The sequence below is a fragment of the Parus major genome, chromosome 5 (genome assembly GCF_001522545.3).
Source record: "Parus major isolate Abel chromosome 5, Parus_major1.1, whole genome shotgun sequence".
In the NCBI taxonomy this organism is placed as follows: Eukaryota; Metazoa; Chordata; class Aves; order Passeriformes; family Paridae; genus Parus; species Parus major.
In genome coordinates this window covers 24,215,127-24,231,609 of record NC_031774.1, presented here as the reverse complement: position 1 = coordinate 24,231,609, position 16,483 = coordinate 24,215,127, and the positions used below count along the sequence as shown (strand labels likewise).

General features: G+C 39.0%; 1 protein-coding gene across 1 annotated transcript; it reads right to left on the bottom strand.

Moving 5' to 3' along the window:
• Positions 1-397: 397 nt before the first annotated feature.
• On the bottom strand, positions 398-15,720 carry LOC107205288 (embryonic protein UVS.2-like). The gene is made up of 11 exons (XM_015629620.3): positions 15,508-15,720; positions 15,321-15,345; positions 14,258-14,392; positions 12,968-13,085; positions 12,228-12,406; positions 8,493-8,574; positions 7,444-7,571; positions 5,596-5,711; positions 4,954-5,179; positions 3,733-3,851; positions 398-3,167 (listed from the first exon to the last, which is right to left on the bottom strand). The coding sequence occupies exons 1-11, from the start codon at positions 15,574-15,576 to the stop codon at positions 2,937-2,939; spliced, it is 1,428 nt and encodes a 475-aa protein (XP_015485106.1). The 5' UTR covers positions 15,577-15,720; the 3' UTR covers positions 398-2,936.
• Positions 15,721-16,483: the final 763 nt, after the last annotated feature.

The following is a 16,483-nucleotide window of genomic DNA, read 5'->3' as shown; positions in this document are numbered from 1 at the left end:
TACATTCTCCGTCTTACATAGTTACAGCTGCTCTGCTCTGGGGAACTCCCACCTGGAGTGCTGCATCCATCCAGGTCTGGAGTCCTCAGCACAGAAAAGACAAGGACCTGGTGGAGCACATCCAGAAGAGGGCCACAAAGACGGTTAGGGAGCTGGAGCACCTTTCCTACGAGGACATGCAGAGGGAGTTGGGTCGAATTGAGTCAAGAGACAAGAAGGCTCTGGGGAGACCTTATTGCAGCCTTTCAGTACTTACAGGGGGCTTATATGAGATGGGAATGAGAATTTTAGCAGGACCTGTTGTGGTAGGACAAGGGACAATGGTTTTAAACTAAAGAGGGTTGATTTAGTCTAGATATAAGGATACATTTTTTTTTGTGTGGGTGGTGAGGCATTGTAACAGGTTGCCCAGAAAGATGGTGGATATTCCACCTCTGGAAACATTTAATGTCAGGTTGGATGAGGCTCTGAGCAACTTGGACTAGTTGAAGATGATTGTTTATTGTAGGGTTTTGGACTAGGTGACCTTTACGTGTCCCTTTCGACCCAAACTATTCTATGATTCAATAACCGGGGTTGTAGTCATGCAAGTGTCATCTCAACCACAGTTATTTATTTATGTAAGGGAAATGTGTTTTAAATTAAACACAAAAATAGACCTATGAATAGTACATTTTTGTGTGCTTCTGTAATATTTTATTCCAGGCTGTTTTTTCTCCTGCAGCAATAATTGACAGATCTCTGTTCTGGTTCTTACAGACTACAAAAAGCATACAACTCAAAGGCTCTGATTTGCCTCCCAGGTAGGAACCAGGACGGTCTCAAACCAGGTAAAAAAAAGGAATACCTGGACACATGCACTCCTATTTCTTACACACACAGAGGCTTGTGGAAGTGGGTCTCTCTTTAAAAACATCTGGTTTTGTATGCAATTAAAGTAACCTGTTTGTGTCTTGAGTTATGTACATCTATGGGAATGCATATATTGATCACTGCTAGACACCTCTGTGTTTTGAGGTTAAATCCTTACATCCTGGATTTCAAGAGTGTGTTAAGTGAGTGCTGAACTTTAATTAGAGCTTCTGAAAATCCTCCTATTGTGGTATTTGAATCCTAAACTTTTGACTATACTGTCCCTTGTGTCTACTAGCTGGTTACTCTTCCTTCATATAGTTCAGAACATAAGTGTGTTTATACATGGGCAATGTCCTACTTAAAACCATATTTCTAGGGACAAATTGCAAGACCAGTATTCCTGTATGTGGTATATTGCTTTTGGAATATGCTGTCTATTCTTTTACCAAATATGGGTGAACATCTAAAACATTGCACGTATGTAGAGCTCCCCATCAGACCAAGGGAAGGGAATCTACAGTAATACTCAAGTTACAAAGCTGTTCAGCACTGTGTGTTTAAAACAGGGACCTGTTCAACTTTGTTATGCAGTGAGAGTTATCATGGGGTTGTTACTTTTGCACCTCCATCAAAGTCCTCAGACTCAAAGAGAAGAATTAGCATTTTTTTCAGTGTGAAGCTGAACTTAAAAATAGAAGTAGAGTTTAATTTTCTGTCATGCTGATGAAATAGTTACATTTTCCAAAAATATGCCAATCTAAATAGTGAGCCAAATTAAATGAAGAAATTCTTTTTATAGCCATAAGATTGGAGTTTGTAAGAAATAGAAATATTTCTTGCCTACTGTGCATGCACTTTCCCACCATGATGCAAGCAAGCTTTAAACCCTGATGTCCAAAACTTATCAATTATCCTTCTTCTGTGGGTGAAAATTAACCAGTGCTTAAAAAGTAAAACCTTACAGTTCTTAAACCCCTGCCCCCCACTGCTACAAAGTCATCATAATTCAAAATTTTCTTGGCTGCACTAGGAAAGCAAATTGACAATTTCTACATGCTCTTCTTCACAAAGACAATTTCAGCAAAATCTTTTATTATCCATTATGTTTTGGCATCTCCCAGTTTGGCACTAGCATTTAATTCTGAATACATCAAATCAAGGCAAAGTGTTAGGTGTTTACAGCGGTGATTTCTTTCTCTACTCCAGTCATCTCCTTAGAGGAGGATTTCTCTCTAAAACAAGGTACTTCACATCTAAAATGCTCTCCAAAGAGAAAAGTCAATGGTCTTTGCATTAGGTTTTCAGGCTTCATTTTTAAAAAAAATATTTTGGTAATACCCTTATAGACAATTTCAATATCTGACTCGGGCCACAGCAAAGTGACAACAGTAGGTGCTTCATTCCATTCCTTCTCCCTCACTGCTTGTTCCTGCCACTCTTTAGTTTCTTTAGTTAAATCTGTTCCCTGACCTGGTTCATCTCACAGAGGAGTAGTGCAAATCTTTGAGTTGAGGTACTGTATGTCATGCTGTTCCATGAGACCGCTTGTTTGGTGTCAAGTGGTGATTTCCAGGCTAAGCTCTGGTGCCTATATGAACTGTGTAAGTGATCTTGGCTTCAAAACATAAATAAATGTGTCTGAAGATTTTTCTGTATGCATGCTGGAGTGCACATTAAGGTTGGGTGATAGCATTTGCCAGAATACAGGTTAAAGTTGCTATATAGCCATGTTCTGAATTTTTTTATGGGCACAGTTTCTACCACTAGAAGTCCTTGGACATCTGCTTACATAGTTTCAGCTCTGCTATTGTGTTTGACCATGCAACACCAGCAATGAGAATACTATAATAAAAAGCATACAGTCTCAGACAGAAGCATCCCATGGGCAGGAACATTTCTGTCCATGATTCACCATGGAAATTAACTGTACTTGTAAGACTATGAGGTCAAACTTCAGGCTTGTTAAAGGTATCAGGCTATATTTTTTTTTTTTCTGAAATTGGTGGCATCTTGACTTTTACCTGTGGCTAGCTGGACTCTTACTCTCATTCTGTGTTTTTCAAACCCCATCTGTATTGTACTTACCTAGTAAATGTATAACTCATCACAAATCCAGGCAACTCCCACACTAAATCACTGTGGAATTCAACCAGCACAAAGTTCCCAGTGGAAGTAAAGTCTGCAACCTTCTCTGTCCCACAATAAGGGCCAACTGCAGGTGATGTAGGGCGGCTTCCATCATGTATGAGCAAGTAGTCATAGATGCATTTGTCACTATATTCCAGCTCAAACGATAATGTTTTGAGAGATATCTGGAGAAAATACAACCAAAGCACTTTGTTTCCAGGCTGCAGCCTTTTTTCTTACCCATTTTTTAACAACAACAAATCCTCTAAACTCCTTGTGTGCAGGCACCATTTTTTATTCTGTGTATGCACCACATCCTGATCCCATATGGCAATGCAAATTAGTAGCAAATTATTTGCTTAGTTCATCAGTATTTGGATTGGAAGAAGAAGCAAGGGACAAGATTGATCTTCTATGCTTCACATTCTTTCCTCTAGAGAAATATAAAAACAGCACTGTGTGATGTTTCAGTTTTCTAGTGGGAGCTCTTGCCTAGGGATTATTTTGAGCAAAGCCTTGTGGTACAGGCTAGATTGATAAGAGTTCACTTGCACTTGTAAAGGTTTTCCCTTGCTGAGCTATAGATACCAAGATCCAGCATAAATTCTTAAAATTAATTTTTGCTTTCACATTTTTACTCTGAGAATGCCTGCTGAAAAAGTGACGTAACAGCTCTTATTCTTCAAGGGAAACAGAGGTTTCATCAGAGAACAGTGATGAAACCCACAAATGAATTTGTCTGTGCCTTACCTTGTATCCTACTGGAGAAGTGATGACCCAGAAACATGCTCGGTTTTTGGGGTATTTATTGGGGTAGTTTGGAGAGGTGATGACTCCCTTTGAATCTCTGAAAGTGGCTCCACAATTCACTAAGAAGTAAAGGAGAAAACCAGATATATTAGCAAGAGTGTTTTATCAATACAAATGAGCTTGCTTACACCCTACTGTATTATTTCTTCAAACCAAGAAAAAAATGTGCTACCATGAAAATCTACTGCTGAAGCACCTTATTTCTTCATGTAGTATTTGTACCAGCAGCTGTACTGAAGGAACTAGAAACATGTCTGATAAATAATCTCTGGAGGACACGGAAATGCTGCATCTAAAGCTGTATCTGTCTTTCCAATCCACTGTTACCATATTAGCATAGCATTCTGATGGCACTAACTGCCCTTCAGAAAAGAAGCAGCTCAAGTATTCAAGATTGCATTATCAAGCTAGATCTAGTGCTTTCTAGAAATTACTCCATTGAATAAAGCAAAAAGAGTAAAAATAACATTTTTCTAAGATTTCTTCAATTTATGCTCTAAAGAAGTTTGGATTTGCAGTTGAAATAAGGCAACTTTGGGCTACTGCCTTCTTGCTGAAAGCATGTCACAGCACAACAGAATTTGGTCTAGCAGTCCAGAATATATTTGTGTTTGCAAAAAAGGCACCCCTCACAGGTCTACAGGAAGTACTGTGTTTCATGTACATAAAGAAAACTTTTAATTCAGAAGATGTAAGGTACCCAAGGTCAGTACCTCTCCTGCTGCATAAAATTCCACAAAACCTTGAGTAATGTCTTGTCCAGATAAAGGCTTTGCAACCCATTGATTGAGGTCTCTTGTTGATTCTGCAGACTTTGTGCAGCTCTTTGGCTGCACTTCTCCTATTAATGTCAGTCATTGCATTGCTTTTATTTAAAGACATTGTTCTGGAGATATGAAGAAGCCTAGCAGAGGATCTCAGAAGAATGTGAGCGAGACCTCAGGATAACTAACATAAGACTCATGCAACATCCCATTTCTGTTTCCTGTGAACCTTCAAACCCATCATTACTACCCTTCTGCATTTCCAGTTGCTGTAAAAGTGTGAAGAATGACAGCAAAAAGACCCACTCTTTAGTGAATAGTAAAAGTTTTCACTTCTTCTGTACAAATGTACTGGTAATGCTGTTCTCCAGGCTTTGTAAAGGAGTGTTGTTCATACCTCTGTTGTAGGAGGCTCTGAATCCTGTGGCTGTAAGGCTCTCATCACTTACAAACTCTACCAGCATTGTCGATCCAGATGCCACTAAGGAGGGCAGTGGAGCCTTCCCACAGTACTTGTCCAGCAAGACAGGGGAGCTCTTGCTGTTCCCATTGTAAATTTTTATATAGTCAGAAGAACAGTCTGAGGAACGTTGGAGATCAAAGGCCTCAAACTGCAGGAAAATCTGGAGAAACAAAAAAGCAAAAGTTGGGTTTAATGTTATACACAGGGAAAGTCTCAAACCATCTACGTGAACCTTCATATTCATTTTTCTATCCCTGTATTACTGAAACCTTACTTTCTATATAAAAAGAGGACAGGATTTCACCTAGCTGTCCTATTACTCAGATCCCAGAGACAGATGTTTCACTACTGCTTGTCTTTGAAAAGCCATCCAATCTGAACTGCATAAACATCGAGTGAAATAATCCCTCTAATAGTCTTAACTCTTATGAAAATTGTTGAGACTTTCATTTACTGCATAACAAAATAAATGTCTTGATCCATGTACTGACTCCCAGGAGTTACTCATGGTAGCAAAATAATGCTGTGTAGCCTGGATACTGTGGTTCAACCCTTTTTTCTCCTAATAAAAGTTACCTTACTTCGACGGGTGCGGATCAACCACAGACAGTTGCTATTGTTCGGGTATGGGGATGGGTAATTGACAGAGGAGAACGAGCCTTTGGGTTTGGGCAACACAGAGCTACAGCAATCTGAAGGGAAGAACCAAACAGTGTTGAAGAGAATGAAAACTGCACAAAAATATTCCCATAATGCCTGACAGGTCTCTCCGATCATTTGCAGCAGTCAAACTTGTCTAAATTAATTATAGTGCTTACAACTGTATTGCTGTTCTTGCTATGCAAGTTATTGAAAATCTCCAAGTGAAATAAAGGTAGTTAAAGTGCTTACCTGTTTCAGCTACTAATGTTTTTTTAAAAGGCAATAGGGCTTCCCTCACATATTTCAGTTTACTAAAAAGGGCCTGGGTCTTTCATGAACTTTCATGAACAGAAGTACTTTCAATGACAGCAGTACATCAATTTCCATCAGCAGCTGTATGTGTATTCATAAGTGTGCACAAAAATCAAGCTTGAAAACAAGATTTTGTCAAAGCTGAGAGAGGCAGTCACTGAGAGAAGATAGTAACAAAGAGCACTGAAGTCAACCTACAGACCCAGTGACTGGTATACAAAGTCTGATCTCATTTGTCTTTTGTCTTTCCACATCTTCATTTTTTGCATTTTATTGAATTGCCCAAATTATAGAATATGAATATATGACATCTGCTCATGGGAATTTATGGCATTTTTCTCTTGCTTCCTACTTTTCCTGAGACAACTAGACTTTTTATGGGTTTCTTTAGTTCCCGAGTTTTTCCTCCTTTTTTTAAAATTTAGTTCTTTTCTTCCAAAACATACAGATCTAATTATGAAATTACATAGTAATGGTACTGAAGTGTGATTCATTCCCAGTCCCACTGTCAAGAATAAATATTGCTAAATACTTGTTATCACTATCTTTGAGACACATAAACTGTGAAGTTGTTGTATCTGAAGTTGCGCATTTGGAAGAATCACTCTCAGCAATGATTTCTGTACCTAACAACCCATCTGAAGAAATGCTGATTTCTTCTCAATTCAAATTCTTTAACTAAGTTCTAACACAAGAGCAGAATTTAGTACACTAATATTTAGATCTTGTTAATGCTTCTTGCTATTTTGGTGGAAACTAATTGAATAACATCTCAGAAAAGTCAAATACCATATAAATCAATTAGCCTTTGTCCTCGTAGTTGAAGCAAAACCCATGCAGTGCAGGAGCATGATGTTATACCAAGATGTTTTGTTCATCTTGGCTGAAGAGTTCCTGTTTACAGAGAAAAGCTGGGTATTTCTAGACCTGAAGATACTACAGGCATGAGTTAAGAAATAGTTGTGGCAAGAAAGTAGATATCTATACATGCCTATGGTTTTCTCCTCAAAGGTGTTCTGATCAGGCTGAATGGCACCCATACTTACAGCCCTGCAGTCATTTTGTAATTAAGAGAAATCACAAATCTGCTGGCACTACTGATGCACATAACTCTAAGCTATACTCGTGGCTGAGTAAAAGCTTACATGCTTTGCAACCTTCAGACCTTTCCTGAAATGAGATTTTGACAGAGGTAGCAACCATGAGTTCTCTGATGGATTTTGCTTATCTCAAAGAGCAGGATTAGGTGAGGATAACTCAAAATGAGAGTGAATTATTGAAAGTAAACGGTCCTTTCCAAGAAGGCAGCAGTTTGGCACAGGGACAGTTCAGTTTTGTGTTGTAGGGTGAGAGAGACGTAGTGAAGGGACTGTGTGCCTTAGTTTGCTAAATAAAGCATCTTTTGGGGGATGTCTGTCAGTGCCTACAGACATCAGGAGTATTCACACACCTTCTACCTACAACACTTACTGCACTTGTAGAGCTTGTTGATTTTAGCTACATCCAAGTTACTCAGCCCTTCTCTCTGCCCAATAGGTATAGAGGGATCAGGAACTGGTACAATAGTTGGTTTTCCTGGAGTGCTGGAGAAATCATACCTGTAGAAATAAGGAAATCACATTTCTAGATTGCTTTTCATAGACAGGGAAGTTCTCTAACTGCGTAATCATTTTTCATGTACCACATAAACAGAATTTTAATGGTAATGGACAAGAAGCTTCTCAGAGACCTGGTAGCCTTCCCTGAAGAGGAACAGCATAACAGATATTCGGTGTTGAGCAGGTAAAAGCAAACAAGCAGAAAAAGCTGCTCTGTCCTGAGTGAAAATGCCTTTCACCAATGTCAAGCAAAATGGACTGGATCCCACTTTCTTGCCCTGAGGCAGAGGAGCAGAAATAGTTCTGTCTCAGTTACTAATTGCCAATTTGCTATTTGCAATTTCCTGCCTCCTGCTAGTCCAGTTTTCATGGTTTTGTTCAGAAATTGTTACTTGCTTGTGGAATGAAGGACATGATACAAGCTTGTACATTATGGACTAAAACACAGCTTTAGACAGTGTTCCCAGATTAACATAAGGCAGCACACAACATCTCAGTGATATAAAAAAACTGCATCTTTCTTGCCTCTATACTTGAAGGTGGTTGTCTATGATCAGCTGTTACTACATTTACATGCCTACATGATACATTTACATTTACAAAATAATTTAAGCTTCCAAACTGGTTTAGATCAGTGATTCAGTAGTTAGACTTTGGGCCACAACCATGTCAAAGGCCTGTAGCAACAGGCAAGAATACGTTGGAAGAAAATGTGGTCCTATGTTTCGATTCTATCCATATCAACTCTTGTTTTCCATGAATCCTGCTGACAAATGCTCACCCTTAATTATGTCCATGCACTCAATTTTAAATGAACAGCAAAAGTCACTCCCTGAACAAGCAACTTCTTCTTCCTAGATCTGAGCAGAAGATCTGAAAGGTGTTTGCTCCTTTGAAAGGACATCTCCACAAACAACTTACGCGCCATAGTGCATCACTGAAGAGTAGTCATAGGGAAGGCCCAGGTTTTTGGAATTCATTTTTCCAAAGTTCCCTTGTTCCCCTGTAAGGTAGGAAAGCAAAATTTCAGTCAGAACAATTATTACTGCTCTAATAGTACACTCCCTGCTGTCGTAATCTAGAGAGTAACATAGGATACCAATATGTGTTCTCATGAGATCTTGGATGTATCAAAACCACTAGAGATTTTTGAAATCCATGGGAACCCATTTTTACAGTCTAGTAGGTTTCAGAATATAAAGTTAATCAAATAAATTTTGATATAATCAATGAACACATTCTATTCTTGAAGCAAAGTATTCCTCTGTCCATCTTCTTTAGGGTGTCTCCAAATACATTTCAGTGCATTATCTTGAATACCATAACCATCCAAACTATGTCCCCAAAACTGCATACCTTGACAGTGAAATCTGGCTGACCACCTAGATGAAAAATTCAGAGCTATGCATGGGTGATATCTTGCTGAGTCCTTCCACCATAGGGTTATAATGCCACAAAAGAAAGGAATACATTTTCCCTGTTACTTGCCCCAGAGCCCATGCTACTGGACATGTTCTGGTTTTGTCTCTGGTCAAACCCATCAGTAGTGACTAGAGTGAAGTGATATGACTCACATGAAGCAGAAAAACAAATTCTGTCAGAACAGCTGCTGAGCATCTCATCACTTTTCATCTGTTTAACCTTAAAAAGCCAATATGAGATAAGAAGGTGTTACACTGGTACAGGGCTGGGGCCCAGGGACAGAGATGGGATTTCACGCCACCTAGCTTTCTTTCTCCAAGTTAGGCACTGAAGCTATTCCTTACGGCTTCCAAGATAGTCAGATGAGAGGGAAAGAAAGAGAGACACAGTTGGAAAGAGTTTCATATGAAGAAGACATTTTTTTTCTCACTGACTGGAGATCATGAATATGAATTACATGCTGGGTCTCTTCTCCATGGTGAGAGAGGCAAACAAGCACTGTCAGAGCAGAGAGCTGAATGCAGCCAGCCTGGCGTTAAGACTAAAGCCCTAGCCACTGAGCACTACTTTCCAGTTCTGTACCTTCATTATTGTAACTACAAATGTGGTTTGTAAACCACAGACCATCTGGACAAGAGTTCAGGGTTGGACATCCTTGAGATCAACACAGCTGTCAGGCTTGCAGCCAGAGCAGACCTCAGCCAGTAATGTTCTTCACCACTGGTCCTGGACTGAGGGCTAAGAGATGAAAGAGAAGATTTGAAATCCCCAAGTAACAGAAAATCTGTGGATAAACATGAAGTTGGAGCTTTTCATAACTGTAAAACTCAGACAAGGCTTAAACTGTTTCTCAACAGTACTGGCCTTCCTGGCTGTTTTAATCTCAGTCCCTCTTATCTGCTATACTGACTTCAGAAAGAATTATCAGCTAGTGTGCAGCTTTTTTTGAGGTGATGAACAGAGAACACAGTTCAAACGTGGTGAAACATTGAAGCATATGGCTACTGTTTGGCACAGAAGTGCTTTGCTGAATTGGTTTGCTAAATAAAGAAAAAGTGACAGCATCCTGGCTGGACTAAGGTGTTGCCAGCAAACTACTACCTACCTCATCACGTGCCAGAGAGATCTGGCTGTCTAGACCTGCACATGTCTGGGGACTTACCCCATCTTTTCCATTCTCAAAAAAGAAAAAAAATCTACTTCTGCCAGAATATAAGTGCAATGACTCAAAAGAGATGAAGAAGAAACTATGGCTGAAGACTCTGAATATATTTTTTTTTACAAAAGGGTAGGAAAAACAAACTGAGTTTCCAGTAGCTAAGTGGACAGCAACCGATCAGGCTGCATTTTGTCAAAACAAAGAAGTAGGATGGCTTCCAAGGTAAATTGCTGGATAAAAACAAAAGCCAGAAAATATGCATGATATGAAAGTCCTGGCAGGAGAAAAACAGCTTGTGTGAGTAAGCTGAGATGCTGGAAAAGGTCTTGAGGTCTAGTTCTGCACCATCAAGGTTAGCAGGAGCTCTGGCATCAGCACTGTTAACAGCAGCATGTTTTAACATTACAGTCCTCATGAACATAGCTCTTTCTCCATTTCCTTTTCCCTTCATATCTTTGCATTTTTTCCCTACAGTGATTGAGCTGTGCACTCTGCATTTCAACTCCCTTGCCACAACAATCATCTCATTCTCCACCCATGGTGAACACCAGAAAACACCAGTGGTATACCTCATCTCCTTTGGAAAACCCTTGTCCTCTTTACCTCTTCCCCCTCATTTATAATTTCATGATACTGTGCCTGAATCAGAGCTTGGTTACATCTGTATCCTTCAGGAATTATGACATCTGAACCTGTGGAGTTCCCTTTGCAAAACTGGTGTAAGATTATGTGTGTTTAGTGTATATAATTTCATGTTTTCAACTTCTCTTTCCTAGCACATCTTTTGCTGACATTTCAAACGTGGTACACCCTGTTGTACAATGGCAACTCACAGCAAAACTACACCTTAACACTAGGGCTGAAACCTCAATAAAGAACAACAAAAATGGAATTTACTTAGGATATCATGGGAATAGCTGAAGAAAGTTTGGAGAACAGTGTGTTAGGAATTTGCAATAAAAACAATCAAGTTCCATCTGGAGAAGAAGATGGATATATTTTTAGCTGTGCATGATACTGAGTAGTTGAGTATCTTATTTGTTGAAGAGACTTAATAGAATTTAGTATTCAGTTGTCCAGCCTCATTTACTATTATTTTCTATAATGAACTAAATTGGCTATTGTATTTTTACAGTTGTTATGGATTACTCAGCTCTCTAACAGATGTCAGACAAGTGACTCCCTGCGTACTTTCTTCTGGTATTTTCCTTCTACGGACCGCTGTCTCACTTTCCCTTGGATTTCTTGCCATTGTCTCTACCTTTTCCTCCCCAGAGCCTGCAGCTCTTGTATATGATGAGCCCATGTTCCCAGCACACAGATCATGGGCACCTGCCCAACCTTTTCATTCTGCATTCCTTTCCATAAATAGTACCCACTCATTTTTCCTCTACAGAATTAGCACTTCTGATTGCTCCCCATGGCTCCTTCTTTTCATGTGTATGTGATCCTGTCCACAAGGAGGAAATAATTTGAGTCTTTCCTCTCACATCAAGCCAGGCCCCAGAATTTTGCTAATGCTAATGGTTGCATGTGTTTCCAAAGCCTCCACAATGAGCCACTTGTTCATACACATTTTAGGATATGTATATTTCACTCACTGCCAAGATGCCTATTGGCTGCCTTCCCCTAATTCCATGGCTTTCCCGGGATAGAATTGTGTGATTCCCCATCATGATCCTGAAAGTCACACTTCACCCCCCTCAGTTAAGGGTCCCATAGCCTCACCTCCTGGCCATTGTCTTTGCAATAACATTTTGTAATCATGATGATCCTGGTATTTTGGGGTCTGGGCTCAAGATGGAAATCAAAGTAAGAATATAGAGCTACTTTTAGGCTGCATCTTTCACACTGCCATAGGTGTAGCCACAGAAAGTCCCTTAATACAAACACTGAACAAGAAATTCCCTTAATATAAACACTGAACAAGAAATTCCATCACACTGAATGTGCTACTGCTGCTGCTGCAATTCAGCCAGCATTAATCATGCTCCTTACTTGCATTCTTTTTCACAGGAGAAACATTCTCCTTTAACTGTAAGGATATATTTTCTCTTAAGATTTAGTGGACATACCTGCCACTATGTGTTCCCACATAATCTTGACAAACCTGTCCCGATCACTCCGTGCCTGTTCATGGATGAAACCCAGAGCGTGGTTCATTTCATGCTGAATTGCTCCTTTATCCATGCAACCATTTTTCACCAGACCTACTGCTTGACGACCTCCAATCTTTCCAAAGTAAGACCAGCAGCTGAGAATAAGCAATCAATAACCAAAAGGATCACATTTACAAATACAAATATATAGATGCATTGATTATGTCACCAAGGTTCTCTAGATATGCAGCCACAGCAGGGGACATGCAAATAGTCCCTGGCATGAGATATCTAGGCTTCTGGAAGCTGTCAAATGACACAGTGGGAGGGAAATGAAGACTTTGTGACTAGGCTGGCAAATTTTAAACCAGTAAATTTGCTATATCAAACTAAGGTGAAGCAGTATAAAATATTAAGCAATGAACCTGAAGCAATTATACTTACATAAATGTTTACAACAATTAAGAAAAATTTCTTATTTTGAATTACACCCCATTATCTTTAAATCCACACACACACATTTATTACTGCAGCCTATTAGCTGATGTAACTACCAGTATATCTAAAGAAAAATTAAAAATTGCACTTTGTCTCTAAATCTTTACTGCTAGTATGAATTAAAAGAACCCCAAACCAATTATTTAAATTCAAAACAAACCAGAAAAGAATCTGAAAGACCTTTTGAGTGCTGCCACTCTCAGAAGACGGGAGCTTACCTCTGTCCTCTCTCAACATAAACGTAGTCTGTTTCTGTAGTGCGATTTACAAATTGCACACAGGTCAGTGTGGAGATCTCTTGCAAAGCATCAGCAATCCAAGACCTCTCTGTTATTGCTAGAAAGAGAAGGAGGCCAGGAGAAATCTTTCTTGGTTAATCAAAAAACAAAGTGCATTGATGGGGTGCATTCCTTCAAAACTTCACAGCAGCTGTTAGCTCTTTATCATACAAGTATAGTAAAAAAAGGGCACCAAACATTCAGAGATCTTCAAACTGATTGGACTTTTATGGGGGAGTATAACAATTACAGCTATCCCTTATTATTTAGGAGACAGCAGATGGAAAGCAAAAGATTGGCATTGTGTCTTCCATTAGACAGAACAGAAGAAATGAGGCAGTTTCAGATACAAATAATTGGATTAAAATATCCCAAACGAGCCACCTGATTGTAGCTAAGCACCAAAACCCTGTTTTGTTTATCAGAAAGAGCAAATGCTTGCCACAGACCCCCTTGGAATCACTTGAGACAGCCAAGGCTCTGAAGATCACTGTTTCTATTCAGGTACCAAATAAAGATCAGAGTGTTTATCTACTTTGGAACATTTTGGCCTAATTTGGCTTCCTCAGTTATGAATCATCTACAACTGATGTGTATCTCAATTTCCTAATATTTAAACTTTGGAGAGAGGAAGATAGAGGGAATAACCCTCACCTATCCACAAGAGTATATACTGCAGTTCTGGAGGTACATGGGCAGAGAAGCAGCCTGGGTAACACAGAGATTGAGCTTTCCTCAGTTCCTTTCCAAAGGAGGGAATCAACAAAGGAAAAGAATATCTCCAAGGATTTTTCCTCCATTTTTGCCTCTACAGGCGTTCTAGCGTGGGAATATTTCTATGAGAGATTTGAAAGAAAACTATAAAGTTCAAAAACATGTTACTAGTGGCAATTTGGACAAAAATACATTTATAATGTGAACAAATTATGCCTCTTTTAATGTATTTCCTAAATATCAAAGTACATGGTGGCTAACAGGAGCGAGCTCATATTTGAAATTACAATTAGTTACCTGACTATTGGCCCAAGTAACCACATATTTTAGTGTGATCTGTTTGGAGTCTTAGCCAAACTTCCATGGGGTTAACAGGATAAAAAAAGAGACGTGTCAATAAATTCTCACTTGTGCAAAGGTTGCTTTCTGTGCATGCCAGAGAAACATAAAATAACAGGGAGTATAGGGATAGGAAAATCAAGGCTAATTTTAGAGCATCCGTTGGCATACACTCACAGAAATCAGAAGAGATGTTAACTGGAACTTTGACCAGTCCATCTTGTGATTTGGGCCATAAACAACTCTCACAGTTAATTGCACTGCGTCGCCCTCTTCTCAGTAGGATGTCTCCTTCATACACAGCTATTTCACCTGGCAGGTGCAGAAAATAAAGAACATACAAGGCACTGAGAAGGCAAATATGTGTGCAGAAAGAGAGGTGAGAGGTACACACTAACCAAGATTTTGCATCTTCGGAAACTTCTTTCACTGAAGTTCATTTCCTAATAATGTGAGGAAGGATTAGTATACTAGACTGGTTAGGTCTGCCTTGCTTCCTGGATAGAAAAGTTTAGTATTAATAAAAATAAATAAATAAATTAAAATAAAATAAAATTAAAAAAAAAGTTTAGTATTAATGTCATAGTGCAGCTGTAATCAAAGTTGTGACTAAATAAACTTTAGCTTAAGAAGCTTTGGGAGCTTTCAGAGGGGAATGCTAATTGTTATAAGTCATTGTTCTCTTCATTAGAGCTTGTGGAATTAAAGAAAAATTATAGTTGACCTCTTAAAAAATAGAATTAAACATACGAAAGAAATCACTATTTTTATCATGCATATTGAATGTATGCAAGCTATTAATTTCCAGGTTAACTGTGAATTTGACATAAGACATTGTGATGTGCTCCTCAGTTCTGACATTAAAACACTGGGAATACATTTCTCCAGACAAAAGCTATCTGTTATTAGGCAAAAAAAATGTCAGAAGTCTTGGGCAGGAAAGTACCACATATCACATAAGAAAGAGAACAAAGTGAAAAATATTCTGATTTGCTAGGGCTACATATGAAAAAGAACATTTCATGCAGCAGCTGTTCAATATACTTCTTAATTTCTTTATCACAACAGCATAAAAAAATCACACTGAATGTGACTTTAAAACACATTTGAGTTCTGTGACTTGCCTTCCACTGATGGTGGAGAAAAAACATTTTCAAAGAGAAAAAGATACCAAATCATGATATTGAGGCAGCTCCACCAAAACCATTCATTATTATATAATAATTACAAATAAACTCACCTAAGTCATCCTTTCTTGTAGGTATCTGGAAAAAAAAAGAGCATGTATATTTTAGTACATGCTCATCTCCATAGCAGAAAACTTCTATCAAGCAGAAACACAGCAGTAAGAGTTTCTAATTAATTTTAAGATAGAGCAACTCAGCAGCAGCAATGTAAATTCTCAACATCTCAGAGGAGGGACACACCTGGACAGGTTTACTTAGTGCAAAGCTACAGAGAAATGCTAAATGAGTTGGCAGAAGAAAGTACTTCATCTTCAAATTTCCAGGATGGTCTTCTCTGCTCTGCAGCTCAGTTCTCAAAATTGTGGTTAGTTTACTTGGGGCAAGTTGTATGGGAAAGCTGCTGCTGTTGTTAACAAGCGTAACAAAATTAGATAACAAGAAGTATTTTCACAAAACAAACAAGCTGCAGGACCTCTCAAGAGAATTTCCAGGCTCTCATTTCTTATTTATCTTCAGAAAACAGAGGAAGTGGAGCAATAGGAAAGAAAATTCAGTAACCTTAAAGTGACTCATCTTTAATTCTAAGAAGAAGCCATGAGCTGCTGCAGGTCCCCTCACTGCTGACCAAGGGACAGGATATCCGGCAGCAGTCTGTTTATAGCAAAACTCCATCTCAAGGAACTCTTTGATCCATCCACACTGACTACCTGTGAGAGTAATTCCTGAGTTTACTACCACTAAAACCACAGTTTACTGCCTTAGTTTGCTCTGCAGAGCCCATCTATCTGCTTGTCCCCTCTGCACAGCTCCCAGCCAAGCATTTCTGGCCAGGAGCACTAAAAATCTGTTGGAGTCAGAGATGAATCTGCTTGTTGACAGAAATTGTTATTCCAACATGGTATCTTGCAATATAATCATTGCTGACAGAAATTGTGTGTCTATCTGGAGTCTGCAGATACATAAAACCACCAGGTCACAGAGTTTTGGCTTCCCGGCTTCTGGGAAGCCCTCCTTCCTTTGATGTCCATGAATAGAAACAAGACTAGAAAAGCAGGCTGAATCCTAGAAAACTCACACTGTAAGAGTAAGCCAAAGAATTAGAATATTCATGCTAAAGCCACATGAACATCACCATAGGCAGGCAGATCCCCTGAAAAAATACTGAGGAGCTACTGAAAATTGTAAAGATTTACTGTGTCAGATCTTTAAGAAAAAA

What these genes read in the sequence shown, in the direction of transcription:
- LOC107205288 (XM_015629620.3), bottom strand. Translation starts at nt 15,576, where the DNA reads ATGAAGTACTTTCTTCTGCCAACTCATTTAGCATTTCTCTGTAGCTTT. An exon ending in CAACAAGCTCTACAAGTGCA is followed by an intron (nt 5,712 to 7,443) that starts GTAAGTGTTGTA and finishes TCTTCCCTTCAG; the next exon opens with ATTGCTGTAGCTCTGTGTTG. An exon ending in TCCGCACCCGTCGAAGTAAG is followed by an intron (nt 5,180 to 5,595) that starts GTAACTTTTATT and finishes TTGTTTCTCCAG; the next exon opens with ATTTTCCTGCAGTTTGAGGC.